Consider the following 22993-nt stretch of genomic DNA (forward strand, 5'->3'; position numbering starts at 1 on the left):
AAATATTGTATCTTTGTTTTGCTATCTTTGGTCATATAAAATCTTTATACAGTTCTGATACAGTCAAACCTATGACTTGTTTGCAGGAGGTGGGGAGGCTTCTGAACATCATGTAACGTTTAGGAAGGCCATTTTCATTCCATGATTAGAATGTGCCACAGAGTTCTCTAATCACTGTTTGTTCCACATTTAGATAAACCACTTGAAAGTAACTTTCACATATGTAAAGAATGAATTGTTGTATAGAGCAGGATAAATTTTTCCAAAACTGTTAAACCACTGATGTGATAGGTCACTTTTGTTATATATTTTCTTTATATGTGTAACAGCGTGAATATGTATGTTCACACATACATGTTAAAACCTTATAAAATGTATCAGAATTTTGTTAGGTAAAATCTATAGATTAATTCATGGGCTACTGACATCTGTATGATAGTGCATCAATCTTACCATATAAAGGATAAAATATTTGTCTTCCTTTTCATCCTCCATTAAACTTTCATCATTCTGTTTGTATCTATAGTCATATGTGAATTGATTACTGCATTGATTATATGCCAAAAGACTTCTGGGGTCAGGAAGTAATATTAAAAAAGGTCAGATATAAAGGATCAGGGAGTGGTTTGAATGTTTGAGAAAGGGAAAACACATGGTCTGCTGAAGGTATTCATATGTATTTTAAACTTCATGCATACAGAATCAAACATGTTTGTGGGCCAGTTTATAAGAACTCACCTACAGTTTTGGTTTCTTCACTAGTTTTGAAATTTTAGTAATTTAACAACCTTTATTAGTTTAAATGACATAGGTTTGATATAACTCATTTACCCAGATTTAGAAAAGGGGTTCAAACTTAATTTTCTACTCTTCATTGGTTACTGATTGTTTCACAACTTCTTTTTAATTTTGATTTTGCCTTTGTTTACATGTAAATGATGAATACATCTCAGTAAACTGTCTTATTAAAAATGACTTTTTATGCCAGGCACGGCAGCTCACACATGTAATCCCAGCACTTTGGGAGGCCAAGACAGGCGGATCACCTGACGTCAAGAATTAGAGAAAAGCCTGGCCGACATGTCAAAACCCTGTCTCTACTACAAATACAAAAATTAGCCAGGCATGGTGGTGCATGTCTATAATCCCAGCTACTCAGGAGGCTGAGGCAGGAGAATCACTTGGGAGGTAGAAGTTGCAGTGAGCCAAGATTGCACCATTGCATTCTAGCCTGGGCAACAGAGCAAGACTCCACCTCAAAAAAAAAAAAAAAAAAAAAAAAAAAAAGTTTTAAAATAGGACATTAGCTTCTTAGAACTGTTAAATATCTAGTCAATGCTGAGATAGAAGCCACCATTTTACCCTATATGACGGACTCTAATGTCCATCCTACTGTATTAGATACTCTCCTTACCTACTTTTAGAAAAATGCCTACCATTCCTAATAAAAAAAAAAACTTCACAATCTCTCAGTCCTGAGCTGCTGCATCTCTTTTTTATTTCTGAGATAATCATGGCCGAGATGATCGGCTCTTCTATGTGTAGTATGGTTATCTTTTTACTTTACATTAAGGTTTAATTACTTTATGCTAGGCACGCTGCTGAGCAATTTACATGCATTATTTCATTCTTCTATTAACTTTTGAGGTAGAACCATTATTATTCCCACACTATAAATCAGACTGAAGCTTACAAAGCACAAAATGCTGCCCCCAAATTAGAGGGCAGAAAATGGAAGTGCAAAGATTGGAACCCAGATCTTTTTGATTCTGGAAAATGTGTCTTAATCCTGGATAAGTATTCAGAGAATGAGATGGGTAGTGACACAAGATAGGAACTTTGGAAGGTAGCCTGGAACAAGGTGTTAGAGGCTAGGTTTTTAGGCTATTTTGGAGAATGTGTACTTTAACTTAAAAACTATGGGATGCCACTGAGGAATTTTAATGAGGGAGAAATGATATTCAACATATTTTTTTAAAATACAAATTTGGCTGCAATGTGGACAGCTGACACAGACAAAGGTGAATACAAGGAGACCAGTTGGAAAGCTACTCGAGTATCCCATGTCAAATATATTAATGTGCATTGGACAAGGATGATGGAATGGAAATGGATTAAAGAGGTGAGATTTCAGACATATTCAGGAGATGAAACCTACAGGTCTTGACAACTGATTTGATGTGGAGGGTGAGGGAGAGGAAAGAGTCAAGAATGACTCCATAGTATGAATTCTTTCATGATGAGCAAGATGTGCACGCTGCCTGAAAGATTTCCTGCAATCTTTACATTCATAGGGTCTCTCTCCAGTATGAATTCTCTGATGTAGAGTAAGAGATCCACTATAGCTAAAGGCTTTCCCACAAACATTACATTCATAAGGTTTCTCTCCAGTATGAATTCTCTGATGTTGAGCAAGGCCTGCATTCTGGCTAAATGTTTTCCTACATTCCTTACACATATAGGGTTTTTCTCCAGTATGACTTCTCTGATGTTGTGCAAGTGATGAACTATTGCTAAAGGCCTTCCCACATTCAATACATTCATAGGGTTTCTCTCCAGTATGAACCCTCTGATGTTGATCAAGGTATGCAATTTGGCTGAAGGCTTTCCTACACACTTTACATTCATAAGGTTTTTCTCCAGTATGAACTCTCTGATGTTGAGCAAGGTGTGCATACTGGCTGAAGGCTTTCCTACATTCCTTACATTCGTAGGGTCTCTCTCCAGTATGAATTCTCTGATGTACAATTAGGTATCCACGATGGCTAAAGGCTTTCCCACACACATTACACACATAAGGTTTCTCTCCTGTATGAATTCTCTGATGCTGAGCAAGAAATGAACCATTACTAAAGGCCTTTCCACATTCAATACATTCGAAAGGTCTCTCTCCAGTATGAACTCTCTGATGCTGAGTCAGGTGTGCAATCTGGCTGAAGGCTTTTTTACATTCTTTACACTGATAGGGTTTCTCTCCAGTATGAACTCTCTGATGTTGGGCCAGGTGTGCATTCTGGCTGAAGGCTTTCCTACATTCTTTACATTCATAGGGTTTCTCCCCAGTATGTATTCTCTTATGTTGTGCCAAGTTTGCACTCTGGCTGAACGTTTTCCCACATTCAACACATGCATAGGGTTTCTCTCCAGTATGAATTCTCTGATGAAGAGTAAGGGATGAGCTCTGGTTGAAGACTTTCTCACAGTCATTACATTTCAAAAGTTTCTTTTCTACATAGACTTTCCTATGTTTCATTTCAACAGATTTTTTCCGGTAACTTTTCTTTTGTGGTTCATGCTTATGTTCTTTTTCTTTGGTGGGAAAACTCTGTTGTATATCAAAGATTGTATCCTGGTGGAATGTTTGCCAAGATTTGTTATATTCTTTATTTTGAACTTCTGGAAGGATTTCCTTATGAGTGATGATTAACTGACTAAGATGTACCTCTTGACTTCCCAGCTGGTTCTTATACCAGTCCTTACCTTGACAGTCTTCTCTCAAATTGGAGTAGTCAAGGCTATAACTAAGATGTCTTGTTCCCACTGTCACAACTGTGGATGATTCTTCATATGTCTCTTGCTTTGATGAAAATTCACTGTTTTTAAATACATACTCCCAATCTAAAAGATATCAAGAAACAAATGTCTTTTGTATTTAATTCACTAGAAGAAACTTAAACATGTGAATAAAATACATAACAAGTTAAAGGATTTAAAAGCTTATAATGCATTCTAAAATAATGACATTATAAATAATAAGAATTTAAGAGAGTTGATTAAGGAAATAATCATTGACAACCAGTAAGGTAAATATAAGAACAACAAAACGGCCGGGCGCGGTGGCTCAAGCCTGTAATCCCAGCACTTTGGGAGGCCGAGGCGGGCGGATCACGAGGTCAGGAGATCGAGACCATCCTGGCTAACACGGTGAAACCCCGTCTCTACTAAAAAAAATACAAAAAACTAGCTGGGCGAGGTGGCGGGCGCCTGTAGTCCCAGCTACTCGGGAGACTGAGGCAGGAGAATGACGGGAACCCGGGAGGCGGAGCTTGCAGTGAGCTGAGATCCGGCCACTGCACTCCAGCCTGGGCGACAGAGCGAGACTCCGTCTCAAAAAAAAAAAAAAAAAAAAAAAAGAACAACAAAACAAGGTGGTCATCCAAAATCATAATCAGCTTTTTATATCTAAGTTAATAACAGACTTCAAACACCTGTCCTCTCTTATCATAGGTTATCCTGCATTCAAGCTAAGTTATCTTTAATAAGCCAGTTTTATGATGTTAACATGATTTAAAAACTCCATTGGAATCACAGGGCTAAAAACAACACTAGGAAGTATTAATATACTTATTAGGATACATGTAAAACTTTATGGTTGTTCATATTGTTCATAAAACTCTGTGGGTAAACATCTGCAGTTAGAAAAAAGTCTTCCTGAAAATCATTTTCTATGTAACAAATTCCAACCATATGTAAATTTTCAATTGATCCCTGAAGCTAAGATGCCTTCATATAAGAGTAGTTTTCTATTAAACTGCTTGGTCTTACTAACCTAGCACAGAACTTAATCTGCCTTCCCGTGTTCAGTTCCAAATCAGATCACTTCATTTTTCTGCTTAAGATTTTCCTGTAGTTTCGTACTATGTTTACAATAAAGCCAAAATTCCTACCCTGGTTTATAAAACTCTACATGACCTGGTGTTCTCTGATCTCATATTCTACTACTCTCTTGCTTGCTTCCTCCACTTCAGTCATATGGGTATTCCTATATTTCCACTTTAGGAACACCAGACTTGCCATTTCTCTGCCTGAAAAGCACTTTCCACAGATACCTGCTTGATCCCTTCTCTCAGTGCACTTCTTCACTTGAGGTTCTGTTCACATATTACCTCTTCAGTATGGCCTTTGCTGAACATCCAATATGAAGTATTCCATACTCCCCTTCCTCCTGCTTTGCACTTCACAGCACCTAACTTATTTAATATCATATTACATGTTAACTTACTCTCTATTCTCATTAGAATGTAAACATTCATGTGTAGGAACTTTTTTTCTCACCCTTGAACACCCATTACCTAAAATAGCCTGGAAAGATAGAAGATGCTTAGTATCTTTGGAATAAATACTGAATCAATACATAAAACATCACACTAATTCATCCTCTTATTAGAATGACATGCTTACATGAATGGGGTAAATGTCTGAAATCAAATGGAATATAACCACTAAAATATTATAGTGGATAATGATATTTGGAAGGAAAAGAATCTGAAGGCAACATACTTAAATTGAGGCTGCTGACTCCCACTGTGCTGCCTCAGTGCCCTTCCAAATTCCACTTTCCTCTCTAAACAGTTGCAAATCACACTCATGAATGCCCTATAGAAAGTCAACATGAAAATTAAATTCTGAAGACTCATGGGTCAAAAAAGAAATATGAAATGACTGCCAAGGAGCAATGATCTAATTAAATAAACCCAGAATTAGGTTGATAAAACTATAATAAGGAAGTAAAAACATAGGTATAGTCATTGATGAATACTAATTCTCATTAGACTGAAAAGTTAAGGATGGATGTTATAATCGTTACAGGCATGATGCTTACATTTTAGAGTGTATCAGAATTAGATAAAACTTGCTAAACGACAGATTGCTATACTCTGTGCACAGAGTTTTTGATTGAGTTAGTGGAGGTTGAGGGCTGAGAATCTTCATTTCTAATAAATTCACAGGTGATGCTGCTGGTCTCAGGACCACATTTTGAGCATCACTGCATGATAGCACCCACTGGAAGCATAATATAAAAAGGTACAACAAGCCAGCAGATAAAATAAAATGGAATTATAAAAAATATTCAAACATCCCAAAAGAAGATAGAGATGAGCAAATATTTTTAAATGAGAAATATTAAAGAGAAAACAATAGTAGACCCAACTCAAATTATACAAATAATTAAATATTAATGAACTCATTTAGTTAAAAGGCAGAGTTTATAGGAATCAACAAAATGAAAGACACAATTATATGCTGTTTATAGAAACCTCACATTATATATAAGAATACATTAAAAATAAATAGTAAACAGATAAAGATGTAACATTCAAACAGTAAGCATAAGGCCAGACTGACTATATTCGTGTCAGATAAAATAGACTTTAAAACTGAGTATTACCAAAGATAAAGAGACATATAGTAATAATGGGATCAATTCACTAGAAAGAAATAATCTTTAATGTGTGTGCACCTAATATAAAGCCTCAAAATACATAAAACAAAAATTGAAAGTGTAAGAAATAGGTAATCCTATAGTAATAATAGGCAACTAACGCATGCTTTGCTCAGAAACTGACAAAACTAGGAGAAAATAGTAACAGAGGATCTCAACAGGGTTAACTACTTTGATCTAATTTATATTTATACAACACTACAACCAACACTTGTACAACATGTATTCGAGTGCACACAGTGTGTTCAGTAAATAAGATAGACTATAAACCTATATATAAACCAAGTCTCTATAAATTCTAAAGTACCGAAACCAAGGTGAGTATGCTCTCTAACCTCAATAGAGGTTATATATCATGGGCCAAATCATATAAATCATGGGCCAAAGAGTATAGTAAGAGAAATTAGAAAATATCTTGGTTGATAATGAGAATACAACATATCAAAATCTGAGGGATACAGCTAAAACGGTACTTAAAGGAAAATCTAGTTTTCAAATGCTTATATTAGAAAACAACTAAAAGTCTAAAAATCAATAATCTAAGATGTTACCTCAAGAAGTGAGGAAAAGACCAACGTAAACTTAAGGAAAGTGGAAGCAAAAAGTTAAGAAAGAAAATTAACAATACAGAAAAACAACAACAGAGGAAATAAAACAAAAGTAGGTTCTTTTAAAACATCAGTTATCAAGAAAAAAAGAACAGATATCAGCAACACCAGAGGAGTTATCATTACATATTGTACAGCTGTTTTTTAAAAATGTTAATAAATTGAACAACTCAGATGAAACACAGAAATCTCTTGAAAGACACAGCCTAACAAAGCTGATTAAACAAAAAATAAGATAACCTGATTAACCCTATATCCATTAAAGCTGTTATTTAAAAAATACTTCAGGCCCAGATGTCTTCATTGGTGAATTCTATCAAATATTTAAGGAAGAAATAATATCATTTTATCCAAACTGTCAGAAAATAGAAGAAGATAAAACACTTTCCAACTTGGTTTCATAAGGCCAGTATTATCTTGATACCAAAACCAGATAAAAAAATTTTAAGAAAGTAAACCTGCAGGCCGGGCGCGGTGGCTCATGCCCGTAATCTCAGCACTTTGGGAGGCCGAGGTGGGCAGATCACGAGGACGAGAATCATGACCATCCTGGCCAACTGGGTGAAACCCCGTGTCTACTAAAAATACAAAAATTAGCTAGGCGTGGTGGCATGTGCCTGTAGTCCCAGCTACTCGGGAGGCTGAGGCAGGAGAATCACTTGAACCCAGGAGGTGGAGGTTGCAGTGAGCCGAGATTGAGTCACTGCACTCCAGCCTGGTGACAGAGCAAGACTCCGTCTTGAAAAATATATATATACAAATAAATAAATAAAAGTAAACCTGCAGACCAATGTAGCACATGTACATAGGGCAAAATCTTTAATAAAACTGGGCAAATCAAATCCAGGAAAATATGAATAGCATCATCTTGACCAAGTAGAGTTTATCCCAAAAATGCAAGATTGGTTTCACGTTTGAAAATCAATCAGTGTAATTCACCATATTAAAAGGTTAAAGAAAAAAAAAATCACGTTATCATTTCAACAGATGTAGAAATAGTATCTGATCCATTTATTATAAAAATGCTCAGCAAACCAGGAATAGAAAGTAACATTTTCAAACTGATCAAGGACATCTAAGAAAAACTTACAGCTTACACTGACTTAACAGTAAAGATAGAATACATTTCCCCTTAAGACTGGAACAGCACAAGTACATCTCCTCTTACCCCTTCAATTACACATTAGACAGGAGGTCCTAGCCATTGCAATACATCAAGAAAAATAAGGTGTAAGGTGTAAGTCTCAAAGGATCAGAAGGAAAAAAAAAACTATTTGTAGATGGCATGATTGTCCATCCAAAAAATCCTCACAGACCTACAAAATAACTGTGAGGGCAACTATTAAATGAATCTAGCAAGGTCATAAGATGTAAAGTTAATACAAAAATCAATTTCCATTTTTTGCATACTAGGGGCAAACTATTAGAAAACTGAATTGTTAAAAAATTGTATTTATTATAGCACTCAAAAAGCTATTAAACACTTAAGAAAAAAATTTAACACAGTACCACTACACTGCATACTACAAAATATTCTTAAGATAAATTTTATTATTTTTCCTTTTTCTTTTTCAGACAGAGTCTTGCTATGTTGTCCAGGCTAGTCTCAAAGTCCTGGACTCAAGTAATCCTTCCAACTCAGCCTCCCAAGTAGCTAAGATTACCAGCGCACACCATCACACCCAACTTCGAGACATTTTTAAAGACCAATAAATGGCTTAATAAACCATACTTATATTAGAAGACTCAATGTTAAGAGGTCAGTTCTTTTTCATTTGATGTACAGAATCAATGTAATCCCAGCAAAAATCTAAGTTTTTTGAGTAGAAATTCTCAACTTCATTCTGAAATTTATATGAAATGCAAATGATCTAAAACAGTCAAGGCAATTTTACAAATTGCACTATCTGATATCAAAACTTACCATAAAGCTACAGTAATCAAGGCAGTATGGAACTGGTGAGACAATAGACATATAGATCAATGGAACAGAAGAGATTCCAGAACTATACCCACACATATATGGTCAAGTGATGATCAGGAAAAGTAGCAAGGTGATACAATTAGGAAGAGAAAGTGTTTCCTGACAAACGGTCTTGGGGCAACTGTATATCCATATGGAAAAAAAAATGAACCTCAACCTTTACCTCACACAAGACACATACATTACCTCAAAATCATTCACAGAGCTAAATGTAAATGCTAAAACTTTAAAACTCCTAGAAAAATATCTTTGTGACCTGTGAGTAGCAAGAATTTCTTAGATATAAGAAGCACCAACTAAGACAAGTTAATAAATTGGATTTTACAAGAATTGCAAACTTTGCCTCCAACAGAGGTGGCAGTAGAAAAACAAAAAGGCAAGCTATAATTGGCATACATATAAGCCAATACATATAAATGATAAAGAACTTGTTTTAAGATAATATACAGAACTCTTACAACTCATAAGATAAACAATCCAATAAAACATGGGCAAAATATTTGAACAAATATTTCATAAAAGTTATATGCATGGCCAGTAAGCATATGAAAAGAGGCTCAACATTATTAGTCATTCCAGAAATGCATACTAAAACCACAACACAACTTTTAGAATGACTAAAATTAAAAATACTACTAATGATACCAAGATTTGGTGAGAATGTGGATTAACTGGAAGTCTCATACACTGCTAGAAGAATGGTATAATTCCTTCAGAAAGCTGACAGTTTCTAACAGAGTTAAACATATACCTATCACATAACTCAGTTCTTCCATCTTAGGTATTTACCCCCAAAAAATAAAAATATATGTTCACACAAAGTCCTGTACATGACAGCTGTATAGCAACTTTATTTATAATAGCCCCAAAGTGGAAACAACCCAAATGTCCATCACTAGGTGAATGGATAAATGAAATGTTGCATTCATACTGTAATAATATAGATAAATTTCAAGATCATTATGCTGAGCGAAATAAGCCAGACATAACAAAATACATACTGTATGATTCCATTTACTTTAGATGCAAATTAATAAAAAACAACAAAGATCAGATTCATGTTTGTTTGGAACTGGGAGTGGAGAGTAGGATAGATGGAAAGACACAAGCAATCTTTTGGGGTGACAGAAATACTAAATGTGTCTTGATTGTGGTGACAGTTTCATGGGTATATGCAAGTGTCATCAAACTGTACAATTTATATGTATCCAGTTTACTGAATATAAATAATTCCTTAATAATAATACTATCTGATCAAATACAATAAAACCAGAAAACTCTCTTTTAAACAACTCTGGGTGAAAGAAAAAAATTTTTAAGGTAGATTATCTAGTATGAACAGCAGTAACAAAAACACTTAAGTATCAGAATCTACAGGAGATAGACAAAGACAAACTTAGAGGAAAATTCATAGTCCTTAATAATCTCATTACTAAATAAAAGAATGAAATTAATAGATCAAGTTCTCATTTCAGCACTATGGAGATCAAAATAAATAAGAAAATTAGAAGGAAAGAATTAGTAAGGAGAAAATATTTCATGAATTAGTATGGAAAAAAACCAGAAAATTGGAAAAGAATACTAATACATAAATCCATAAGCTAATTATTTAAAAATAAACTTATTTATGAACAGAGCGACCTAATAATACATGTATTCTTTTTTTTTTTTTTTGAGACAGAGTCTCGCTCTGTCTCCCAGGTTAAAGTTTAGTGGTGTGATCTTGGCTCACTGCAACCTCCACCTCCTGAGTTCCAAGTGATTCTCTGCCTCAGCCTCCTGAGTAGCTGGGATTACAGGCGCCCGCCACCACACCTGGCTAATTTTTGTATTTTTAGTAGAGGCGGGGTTTCACCATCTTGGCCAGGCTGGTCTTGAACTCCTGACCTCATGATCCACATGCCTCGGCCTCCCAAAGTGCTGGGATTACAGGTGTAAGCCACCACACCTGACCAATATATTCTTTTTAAAAAAGAATAGTTATACAAAATAAGAAATTAAAATTGGAAACCATTATAGATATAAAAAAAGAAAAATAATTGTATATTACTTTGCTCAAATTCATGAAATCTGATAATCTAAATGAAAAGAACAATTATCTAGAAAAATTAAAATGCATAAAATTTAACTAAAGACAGGCTGGAGGCAGTGGCTCATGCCTATAATCTCAGCACTTTGGGAGGCCCAGGTGGGCAGATCATTTGAGGTCACAAGTTCAAGACCACCCTGACCAACATGGTGAAACCCCATTTCTACTTAAAATACAGAAAAATTAGCTGGGCATGGTGGCGCATGCCTGTAATCCCAGCTACTTGGGAGGCTGAGGCAGGAGAATTGCTTGAACTTGGGAGGTGGAGGTTGCAGTGCACCACTGCACTCCAGCCTGGGGAACAGGTCAAGACCCCATCTAAAAATATATATATATTAACCAAAGACAAACTATAGAGATGCCATTTACCATGAAGGATACTGAGAAAGTTGTCAAAGATTCACTTCTCCCACAAAGGCCTCAGCATCAGGCTTTATCTCTCAAACTCTTAAGACCAGTGATCTTAATTCATTCCCATTGACATATCTAAATCAGAGTATTTTTCTCAGACCCTATCTTCTAAACCAGTTGCATGTTGCATTTCTTTGCTTGGAACTCTCCTCATCTTATACATATAACCCTCTTATGTCCACAGCCAAATTTATCATCTTTCCTCCTATCAACCTATTCTTATGATTGTTTCTATTAAGTGTTATCATCTTGTAGTTACCCACACTTGTAAATAATATTGGCTTTCTTTTTTCTTTGCTGGTGTATAAGCCTCTGAATAATCCCAAGAATTTAGCAGAATCCTCTTCCCAAAACATAAAGTCGGCTGGGCGTGGTGTCTGAAGCCTGTAATCCCAGCACTTTGGGAGGCCGAGATGGGCGGATCATGAGGTCAGGAGATCGAGACCATTCTGGCTAACACGGTGAAACCCCATCTCTACTAAAAAGTACAAAAAACTAGCAGGGCGAGGTGGCGGGCGCCTGTAGTCCCAGCTACTCGGGAGGCTGAGGCAGGAGAATGGCATAAACCCGAGAGGCAGAGCTTGCAGTGAGCTGAGATCCGTCCACTGCACTCCAGCCTGGGCGACAGAGTGAGACTCCATCTCAAAAACAAACAAACAAACAAAAAAAACATAAAGCCAATGAGGCTTGGAAAAAGAATAAATAAATAAATGCATCAATCCTTCAATCTAAAAGGAATGAGTAACTGAGAAAGGAAAAAAAAACAAAAAACAAACAAAAAAAACCTAGCTTCTTTTTTTTTTTTTTTAAAGACAGGCTCTTGCTTTGTTGCCTAGGCTGGAGTGCAGTGGCGTGCTCTCAGATCACAGGCTCAGGTGATCCTCCCACCTCAGCCTCCCACGTAGATATTACAGGTGCATGCCACCAGGCCTGGCTGATATTTTGTGTGTGTGTATTTTGTTTTACCATGTTGCCCAGGCTGGTCTCGGACGCCTGGGCTCACGTGATCCACCCACCTTGGTTTCCCAAAAAGCCGGGATTATAGGCACCTGGATTTTTAAAAAATGAAACAAAGCAACCTGTATAAAACTAAAAGGCAAGGACAAGGAGATGCTGTGACATTTGGATCCAACAATAGGAAAATGAGTTATCAGAGAAGATTACTGTCAGAGAAGACCATAACTTGTGAGAGAATATAAACAGAGAGAACAAATTGAGGAGCTCATGCTAAAGATGCCTCAATATTTCTTCCCAGACTTTGAATCTTTAAGAAAAGCTACCCAGGAAACATCAATGATGAACTGAAATCTTTCAGAATTGCTGAGCTTTTCCTGGCAATGTCTTCTATCTCCCTGTTTCTCTCTTACTCACCAGGGCATGTGCCTCTTGTTCCCTCCTTCTTCACCATCCAGGGCTCTTTTCCTTGCTCCAATAATGAGATCACATCTGGCTTAGAAACAGAAACTCCTGCTTACAAAAAATAAAAGGGGAATTAGGCAGGTATGTAAGTAAGATCAAGTTTCTGCATCATCAAGAAGGTGGGAGCATAATGGGAGGGAGCTGAGGAATAAGAATGGGGAAGATGAAGCTGCCAGTTCTACAAATTCAACCTATTTTGGGAAGCACAAGAAAGGGAAATTTAGTGAAGGACATCAGAGGTTTCCCAACATTACACTGGAGCTCAGTCCCATGTACAGATTCTGAATTACAGGAGATGTCCTTACCCAGTGATACCAAGCTCCTGTAGTTCTCCAACATCACTTTCCTGTACAAATTCCTCTGAGCGGGGTTCAGCCATTCCCATTCCTCTTGAGAGAAATTTACAGCCACATCCCCAAATGTCACCAAATCCTGAAATGACATAAACACATTCTTGCTCAACTAGTGTTCATATCCTCACATGAGCCTAGGTTAAAAAGTTAAATTGTCTATACTTTGAGAGAGAAATACTGCACATAGCAAAACTTTCTGACAGTATCTTAGGTTCTAGGCAACACATGTCAGATAATTACTAGATGACTTCTTTGTGCTTTGTTTTGATATTCTGTCATGGAAAGTATACAATTTGAGAGATAATCCTACTGTTGGAGAAAAGGATTTATAACACAAACAAAATTGGAAAATAACAGAACACTGTAAATCGAGTATAAAATATGTTATTCATATTAAATGCCAGAGTATTTCTCAATATTGGAAGATCAGATACACTGGGGAAGTAAAGAGCTTCAAGGAAGAAACAGGCTGAGTTAAGCTTTATAACGTGTATATGGCTGAACCTGGCATTTTTCCAAACTCAGTACAATGAAATGGTCAATGTTCCAGAGACATCAATAGGGTTGTATAAAAATACATATAAATATGTTTGATGCTTACAATATTGACTTTCTGAAATTAAATATACGTAATAGAAATAGTAAACAAAGTTTTATACTGACTTGCAAAAATATGGCTTAAATGTATACCATAACAGAGAGCAATCAAGAAGCTGAGTGACAGATCACCTAATGTGTGGGGAAGTATGCCGCTGAATTTGTGCTTGGTGGCAAAGATAACATTAGCTAATCAGCTGTCAAAGTGATGCATTTCATCTCACTGATGACCTCAGGTATCTCACGTAGTTTTTACATTTCATAGTACACATTTCATAATGATAACCTAGGTCTTGTGTGTGTTGTACTTTAAACATTTGTTTTACACAAATTCCTCCCCTGTAGATGGTTTAAATGAACGGAAGGCATATGGTTTAGATGAACAGCAGCTTGATGTCACAAAAGGTATCTGAATTAGGCCAGAGGTGGTGGTGCATGTCTAAAGTCCCAGGTACTCAAGAGGCTGAGGCAGGAGGATTGCCTGGGATGCTTGAGTCCAGCCTGGGCAATATAGTGAGACCCTGTTTCTAAAGACAAACAAACAAAAAGGTATCTCAATCAAAACAAGAAAAAATTTGTCACAGATAAAATGAAGTTGATCTCCAAGACTGTGACTTCTAATGTCTTGAGAAGAAGAGTATTATTATAATAAATGTTTGAATCTGTATAATCAGTACTTGATAAGAAGGAATCAAAGAAGTACAATAAAAGTTATTTCAATATAGGACAAATTTCCGTTGGAAATAAAAATTTTCCTGAGACTGTGTGGAAGAGGCAACAAATGATTGCCTAACAGCTCTTGATAACCCCACTAAGTTGTAAAGATAGTTGGTAACTTATAAATATGCTACATAAGAGACAAAATAATATAATGTAAGCACTATTAATTTACTTAAATAGTGAACGTCTCCAAGTCTGATAATGAAATGCATCAAAAAATACCCACCGCTCTCACTAGAGAAACATACACAACTGTGCCTGTTTGATGAGCAAGAGAGTTTTTAAAATGTTACAGTACAGCTCCCAAATACTACTACTGCATGTTGAAGTAAGGATCTTTAAGATAACATGGAACGAGACCTAGTTCGCTCCCTAAAAATTAAAAATGGGTCTTCTTCCTAACAAGATAAATCAGCTCAAGACTTACCAGGGCTTGCTGTATGGTTAGGCATATGCATCTTGGTTTTGACACGTCACAGAGCAAAGCCTGTTCTTAAGCTGGGCTGACATAGAGATGGGATTCAATGGTACACATCTGAACAGCTATGTTGATTCCTTAAATACTGAAATATTGCCACACTCACTGGTAAACAGCTACTGCACTGAGTGCTGCTAGTGACCAGATTTCTCCATAAGGAATTCAGCAACTGAAGATTAATGCCCAGCATGGCAGCAAACGCCAGGATCCCAGCTAAGATGTGTTCTGCTGTGTGCCTTTGCTTTGTTGGTTGTCAAATATGAACATCACCCCTACCCTTATATGACTCTTTGCAGAGTAAGGCTCCTGTTGAAGAAATACTCAAATACATCAGTGATTTTATTTAGAAACCTTTTTAATGGAAAAAAAAAATGAGTCAATGTTAAGTGCTACTGTCAGAACGATGCACAAAAATGTTGAGGTTATCTATAAAGAAAGCAAAAGTATGGCTCCAAGAAACATCAATTACATGCATCAGCTGTTTAAAAAGCTTCCATCTCTGAAACACTTCTTAAAACAAGGATATCTAAGGAAGTGACCTGTCACTTCGAAAAAGGAAAGGAATGTGAATCAGGTCTAAAAAGTAAAACTTGTGCTGGATAGGCCTGGGCACTGCTATTCATCAATTCTACTGTAACTCAAACACTTCAATACAAACTCTTTAAAATTTTGGGCAGGAAAGTGTTCCACACACATCATTTATTGTGTAGACATTAATGAAGAAGCTTTTGCTACACAAAGTCCTCAAGAGACATTTTTTAGCTGCACACATGAACTAATGCATTCTGTGTTTTAATTATCTGACATTTTCCTCTCAGCCAATGAGACCATGAATACCTTGCAAATGCTTTTTTTTTTTTTTTTTTTTTTTTTTTTTTTTTTTTTTTTGAGACGGAGTCTTGCTCTGTAGCCCGGGCTGGACTGCAGTGGCCGGATCTCAGCTCACTGCAAGCTCCGCCTCCTGGGTTTACGCCATTCTCCTGCCTCAGCCTCCGGAGTAGCTGGGACTACAGGCGCCCGCCACCTCGCCCGGCTAGTTTTTTTGTATTTTTAGTAGAGACGGGGTTTCACCGTGTTAGCCAGGATGGTCTCGATCTCCTGACCTCGTGATCCGCCCGTCTCGGCCTCCCAAAGTGCTGGGATTACAGGCTTGAGCCACCGCGCCCGGCCGCAAATGCTTTTTATAATTATTTTAATTTAAAAATTACTATCATTAAAGAAACTTAAAAATATACTCTCCAGTATTTCTACCCTCAGTGATTTCCCCCCACTCCTTTTTTTTTTAAATTTTATTTTTTGGGAGACAGGATCTTGCTCTGTCGCCCAGGCTGGAGTGCAGTGTTACAATCATGGCTGATTGCAGTCTCAACTTGTAAGGCTTGAATGATTCTCCCAACCTCGGCCTCTCAAGCAGCTGGGACCACAGGCGCTCATCACCAGGCCCAGGTAATTTTTTAAATTTTTGGTACAGATGATGTCTCACTGTGTTGCCCAGGCTGGTCTCAAACTCCTGGGCTCAAGCGATTCTCCTGCCTTGGCCTCCCAAAGTGCTAGGATTGGAAGTCTTTCACTCCCATGCCTACTCCCATGTCACTCGACCTCCTAAAAGCAATTATAATTTATAGTTAGTATAATCTGTTCAAACAGTTCCTTATACTGATGTCTATGATTATGTATATATTTCACTTACCGATAATGTCAATTATTGGCTGAGTAATATTATATAGTACAATTATACCCTGTCTTACTTACTAACCCCCACGCTTATTTTCAGTTGGGTAAATCTTAATTTTTTTTTTTTTTTTGAGACGGAGTTTTCTGCCATCGTCACCCAGGCTGGAGTGCAGTGGCATGACCTCGGCTCACTGCAAACTCCACCTCCCAGGTTCAAGCAATTCTCCTGCCTCAGTTTCCCCAGTAGCTGGGATTACAGGCACCCACCACCATGCCCAGCTAATATTTTTGTATTTTGAGTAGAGATGGGGTTTCACCATGTTGGCCAGGCTGGTCTTGAACTCCTGACCTCAGATGATCCACCTGCCTCGGCCCCTCAAAGTGCTGAGATTACAGGCGTGAGCCACCGCACCCGGCTGGGTAAATCTTAATTTTTTACTATGATGTTGCATAGGTCCTGAATTATTTTTTTTAAATTGATTCATAGACGTCATTCTCTCCATTGAGACCAGGATTTCACAAAATTACTTAACCTCAAAACAATTTGTAATTACACTATTTTGACCCAGCAACAATACGGTCAAATTGTTTTTGAAGTGAAAAAAAACAATTAAGGGTGGGAGTAAAGTGTTGGCTTGCACTCGAAGACATCCTCAAAGAGTTCTTCAGGTAGAAGTAAAACAGAAGGAAAATGGAAGCATGAAAACACAGGAATAAATTAAGAGTTCTAAAGCAGTAACTATAAATAGAGCAATAATAATACTGTGGAGTTAAATCACCATAGGCATCTCATCCCGTTCAGGAGAAACAAAGGAAAAAAGAACAGATGGGATAAATGGAAAACAAACAGAAATACAGTAGTTTTAAAAACATATCTACAAGTATTATATTAAATATGTAATAAACACTAAAAGATTAAGATGAACAGGCTAGCTTTTTTAAAACTAGTCAATTATATGCTGCTTACAAGAGGCATACTTTAAATATAATCTTTAAAGGCAGAGGTTCTCAAAAGCCATGCATTAAAATCATCCTGGATACCTGTAATCCAGCTACTGGGCTACTTGGGAGGCTGACACAGGAAGATAACTGGAGGCCAGAAGTTCAGAACCAGTCTGGGCAACACAGTGAGATCCTATCTCAAAAAAAAAAAAAATAATAATCCTGGGAAACCCAATAAAAATGTGTTTTCTTAGGTGCCACCAAGAGACCATGATTCAGGAGGTCTGGGGAGGGGTCCTGGAAACAGCATTTGGGCTAATGGATTCCATCTATTCTATACATCACACTTTCAGCTTTTTCTTTCTTCTGTTACCAAATCAGTAGCAGGAAAGAAGAGGTGTCTAGCTCTAGCTATCCTGGTCTCACTCACAGATGAGGAATTCATCTGAATGCCTATTACCAACCGGGTACTATTCTAAGAGTCAGGAATACAAAGGTGAACAAAACAAAGTTTCTCCTCTTAATATTCTAACAAAGGAGAAAACCATGAAACATAAGGTCATACATGTCAGGTAGTGACATGTGACAAAAAACAAAAGAAGGTAAAAGGTGATTAAGAGTGATAGGGTGTTTATTGTAGATAATATGGTCAAGGTAAGTCTAAACGAAGAGGTAAGGTTTGAACAACAATCTGAGTGAAATGGGAGGGCAAGCTATGTCAACATGTAGGGGGACGGGGGAGCAAATGCAAAAGTCCAGAGACAAGAAAAAGTAGAGTAAGTCTGAGAGACAGCAAATTCACTACTGTCATTAAAATGAAGAGAGGTAAATATTTGTAGAAAATGAGGTCTAGGAAAGCCAGGAGCTGAAGCACAAAGGGCCTTATAGGCCATGGTTAGGATACTGGATTTCATTCCAAGTAAGAGAGGAAGGCAATGAAGGTTCTGGGCATGGGAGTGAAATAATGAGCCCCATCACAGTCTCGCTACAGGGTCCTTCATCATTTTCCACCACCCTCTTAATATCACTCACCATCATCGATGTTACTGACCCTCAATGTATATTACAACTTCTTACATCTGCCTCAGTCACTAACTGGTTACGTGGACATGTCACTTTCTGCCCCTGGCCTCCTTTTCTTCATCTGTAGAATGGGAAACTTGGACAAGATCACCCTTAATTATCTTCCCGGCTTTACTGTTTTATAAGCCTAAGACTGTGCTGTCTAATACACTAGCTACTAGCTACATATGACTAAATTTAAATCAAGTAACATTAAAAATTTAGTTTCTCAGTCATGCTAGTATATACAAGTCTTTGTAGCCACATCTGGCTAGTGGCTTCTATATTAAACACTGTAGATATAGAACATTTCTACTGTCAATCATCACAGAAAGTTCTATTGGACAGTGCTGTACTAGCTGATTTCTGCATCTGCCTCACCTTACTCTTTCTCCATTCTCTATATTTTAACCTAGAGGTTTGTGTTTTTTTATATATATTTAACCTATATAATGTATTTAAACTCTACGTATTTTTATCTATGTGTAGAGAAATTTTTTTTTTTACTAAATGAATATTCCATCCCTTCCCCATTGACTTAAAATAATATCAGTACATCATATAATTAAACTAGTATACATTAAATTCTATGAAGACAAAGACAGGGTCTATTTTTATTTATCACAGCACTTAGCATAAGGTCTTTAATAACTATATGTTCAGTGAATGAATATTTCCATTCTTATGGAATTCTTATACTTGGATTTGTTTCTTAACATTATGTTTCTTCTGGCTCCATTCCACACTATCTACTGTTTTCATTATTATAGATATATACAGTTTTTATTTTAATGTAGATTTAAGTGCTCTCCCATTACTCTTTTTCAAAAAAAAGTTCTATTTTTTACATATTAATTCCACTAATCTTAACTGAATGACCTAGAATAACATAGCTGTGGACACTGAGAATGTCCCTAAAATGGTACCTCATTATTCCCTGGAATACTATTCTTCAAAGCCCACAGAGTGCTTGGAAAAATCCCTGCCCTAGCTGACCCACACTTTAATATTCAAGACTCAACACATCTCACTCCTCAAAATCACTTTGAGCAAGAGACTCTGCCCTGTTCTGTGACTAAGACCACCTGACAACCCTCCTGTCTCACCTTCTTTTCAAACCTAGGTCTGTGGAAAAGCTTTATTTATGCTAGTGGTTACATCTGAACATACACCTCAATCTCAATGAATCAACTTACTACAATGAAGGTTTTCATATGCCAGTGAGTGTATTTTTGCATCTTGAGGGCTTCTAACAGACACTAAACCCAGAGGAGGTGCCAAACTATTTCTTGAGTGAAGATAAAAATGCTGGCTGTGGAAAAAAAGATGACTAGGCTTTTGGGGACTTTTACTGGAAAGCAAGATATGAGGAACGAGTCACTGGATGAATGGAACCTTGTTAGGTTGGAGTATTTTGGAAGAAAAACAAAATGCTCGTATAACCTAAAAAATAAGATGGCATTTTAGGGAAGAGAGAAGAAATGTTTCCTTACCTTGGACATGGCTTTAAGGATTCCAGAATTTGACAACTCTTCTGTCCTACTCCTTCAGGCTCCTCTCTGGGAGAGGGATGGTATCCTGAGAAAGTAGAGCTGGAGAAGGAAAAAAAGACATAAAATGCCAGGCCTGCCCTGCAGCTCTCAGTATCATCAGCCTAGAAACCTTTCCTTCTCTTTCTCCTTCTTTCCCCAACCTCAGGAGTAAATTAGAGATATCACTGAGCAAGTCATTTATATCTAAATTTACAATTCTTTTGCCCACATGCTTTGGATCTTAAGAATACAACATATGGGCCGGGTGCCATGGCTCACGCCTGTAATTCCAGCACTTTGGGAGGCTGAGGCAGAGGATCACGAAGTCAGGAGATCGAGACACAAGGCCAGGAGATCGAGACCATCCTGGCTAACACGGTGAAACCCAGTCTCTACTAAAACATACAAAAAATTAGCCAGGTGTGGTGGCGGGCGCCTGTAGTCCCAGCTACTCGGTAGGCTGAGGCAGGAGAATGGCATGAACTCAGGAGGCGGAGCTTGCAGTGAGCCAAGATCATGCCACTGCACTCCAGTCTGGGCAACAGAGCGATACCGTCTCAAAAAAAAAAAAAATACAACATACATGTTCTGTGCTTAAGTTACCTTCCCATTTATAATTTAAAACAAAAACAGCAATTACAGAATGGCATTACCAAGCAAGATTTCCCCCTCTTTCACACATGAAGGCTCTTCATCAGAGTAATTATTCAAGGCATCATGGTAATAAGGAATTAAGCCAAACTGGAAACCAGGTCTAACTTTTAATTCTTTCCACTGGATCATGATGTTGAAAGGAAATATGTCCCCACCCTTTCTGCAAGGATGAGAGATAAAGCTACAAAGTAAAATTTCTCAGAGAAAGCATCTCTGTACACAGAGTGAGCATCAGCGGGTCCATGTGGTGTGGTGGACACTTGATCAAAGAGTCAAGACGGCCTACTTCAGGTCCTGGCTTATGACAACCCACAACTGAAAACTAATCTCTTGATTTTTCTGGGCAATCTCCTCAGAGAGAAAGAAGGAGAGAGGGAAGGAGGGACAGGCTATGCATGAACAGTCATCCAAACCCCTATCATTAATTCTTATCCACCAGACCTCACTGTCTTGAAGAATAAAGCCATTACCTAAGAAGCAGCATAACTTAGTGGTAAGAACCACTAGGCTTAAGGATCAGAATCCCTGGTCTCAAACAGCCAAACCACCACATGCTACCTCTACAACCTCTGGCAAGTTAGGTAACCACTGCAAACCTGTTTCCCTATCAGTGAAACGGTAACTATTCCCTATCAATTGTTGGGAGGATTCTGAAATGATCTACATAAAGCATTGAGCACAGTGCTTGGTATATCCTTTCTTAAATAAATTTTCATCTTTCTGTCATTCATTTTCATAAATAGCACATGGTAGGTCTCCCATTTCTTTTTCCTGTTAAATTCCTCACATGCCCCCAGAGACTGAGAGGGATGGAAAAACTACTGTGCCAGACGACAGGCAGCCAGCGTTTTCAGGCTTTCAGTCTGAGGCTCCTGTCTGTCTCTCCCTTTCCAGCTCTCTTCCCCTCTCCCTTTTTCCATCTTCTCCCCTTCATCTCCATCTCTCTGTCTCTCCACCACAACAGCAGTCTCCCAAACCCCAGAGAACACCAGCATCTCCAACCACCCACACAGCTTCCTGCCCACACAAATCACAGACAACAAACCACACAGTTTCTCACTCTGGCACCTCCCCTGGCAACCTATGGACATGCCCCCACAATGTAGCCCGCCCTGCTCTCACAATGGGTCATATAGGGCCATTCTGAGTCACACTGTCACACTCACTGTCGGGTGACACACAGTGCTAAGTCACACAATCTCCGTCAGTCTCACATAATCACACACACTGTCATGCACAATCTCACTGTCACATACAATCTTAGTCCAACAACACAAACTCTGTTCACATAGTTTCACATACAGTGACATACACTCAACACTGTCACACAAATTCTCACTGTCGCAGTTTCACGTGGTCCCACATCAACAGCCACACACCATACACAACCACACATGGCCTCACACACGGTGACATGGCCTCACATACTGTCACAGTCTCACATGATCCTACACACACGGTCAAACTGTTCACAAAGTCACACACATTGTCACACAATCTTACATTATCTCGCACACACAGGTCACACACACAGTGACATGGTCTTACACACTGTTCACACACGGTCTACACATAGTGACAGTTTAACACTGTCACACACTCCCAGTCAGTCTCACACATGGTGATGTGGTCTTAAACACATCCCACACGGTCCCATATACTGTCAAAGGCTCCCGCACACACAGGGGCAACGGTCTCATACTGTCACACACATTCTCACACCCAGTCTCACACTGTCACACACAATCCCACATTTGTCCCACATGGTCTCACACTGACGCACATATTCACACACGGTCTCACACACATTCTCACACTGTCACACATGGTCTCACACACGGTTCCACACTGTCAAACACATTGTCACACACGGTTCCTTAATGTCACAACATTCTCACACACTGTCACACACGGTCCCACACACGGCGGCATGGCCGCTCTCGGCGTCAGCTCCATCCCGCGCTACTCACCGCCTCCTCCCTCCGGTGGGTACTTCCTTCGCGCGGTCCTTGGAGGCCGGGGCTGGGCCAGGGCCCGGGCCAGGGCTCGATCCTGGCCGCCGGCCGCGCTCACAAAGGCGCCGCAGCGCTAGGGCAGGCCGCAGGGGCCGCTGGGAAATGAAGTCCAGGACCGGCGCGGCGCAGAGGATGCTGGGATGGTGCCCGAGGGTCCCGGGAGGCCGCAGGTCTCGCCGCTCAGTTGCTGGTAGTTTCTGCTGCGCCGCCTTCCCTAGTAAGCCCACCTCCG

General features: G+C 38.4%; 1 protein-coding gene across 4 annotated transcripts; it reads right to left on the reverse strand.

The window, feature by feature from the left end:
* Nucleotides 1–658: 658 nt before the first annotated feature.
* Nucleotides 659–22947, reverse strand: ZNF583 (zinc finger protein 583). 4 transcript variants are annotated; one of them, XM_073015877.1, is made up of 6 exons: nucleotides 22717–22947; nucleotides 20054–20152; nucleotides 17598–17691; nucleotides 13040–13166; nucleotides 12687–12785; nucleotides 659–3618 (listed from the first exon to the last, which is right to left on the reverse strand). In XM_073015877.1, the coding sequence occupies exons 4-6, from the start codon at nucleotides 13071–13073 to the stop codon at nucleotides 2141–2143; spliced, it is 1611 nt and encodes a 536-aa protein (XP_072871978.1). In that variant the 5' UTR covers nucleotides 13074–13166; nucleotides 17598–17691; nucleotides 20054–20152; nucleotides 22717–22947; the 3' UTR covers nucleotides 659–2140. The 4 variants fall into 4 exon arrangements, with proteins under 4 accessions (XP_072871978.1, XP_007996436.3, XP_037862325.2 ...); XM_007998245.3 differs by lacking the exon at nucleotides 17598–17691 and having other exon boundaries at nucleotides 12687–12782; XM_038006397.2 differs by lacking the exon at nucleotides 17598–17691.
* Between the last annotated feature and the right edge of the window lie 46 nt (nucleotides 22948–22993).

The sequence above is a fragment of the Chlorocebus sabaeus genome, chromosome 6 (assembly GCF_047675955.1).
Source record: "Chlorocebus sabaeus isolate Y175 chromosome 6, mChlSab1.0.hap1, whole genome shotgun sequence".
Taxonomy (NCBI): Eukaryota; Metazoa; Chordata; class Mammalia; order Primates; family Cercopithecidae; genus Chlorocebus; species Chlorocebus sabaeus.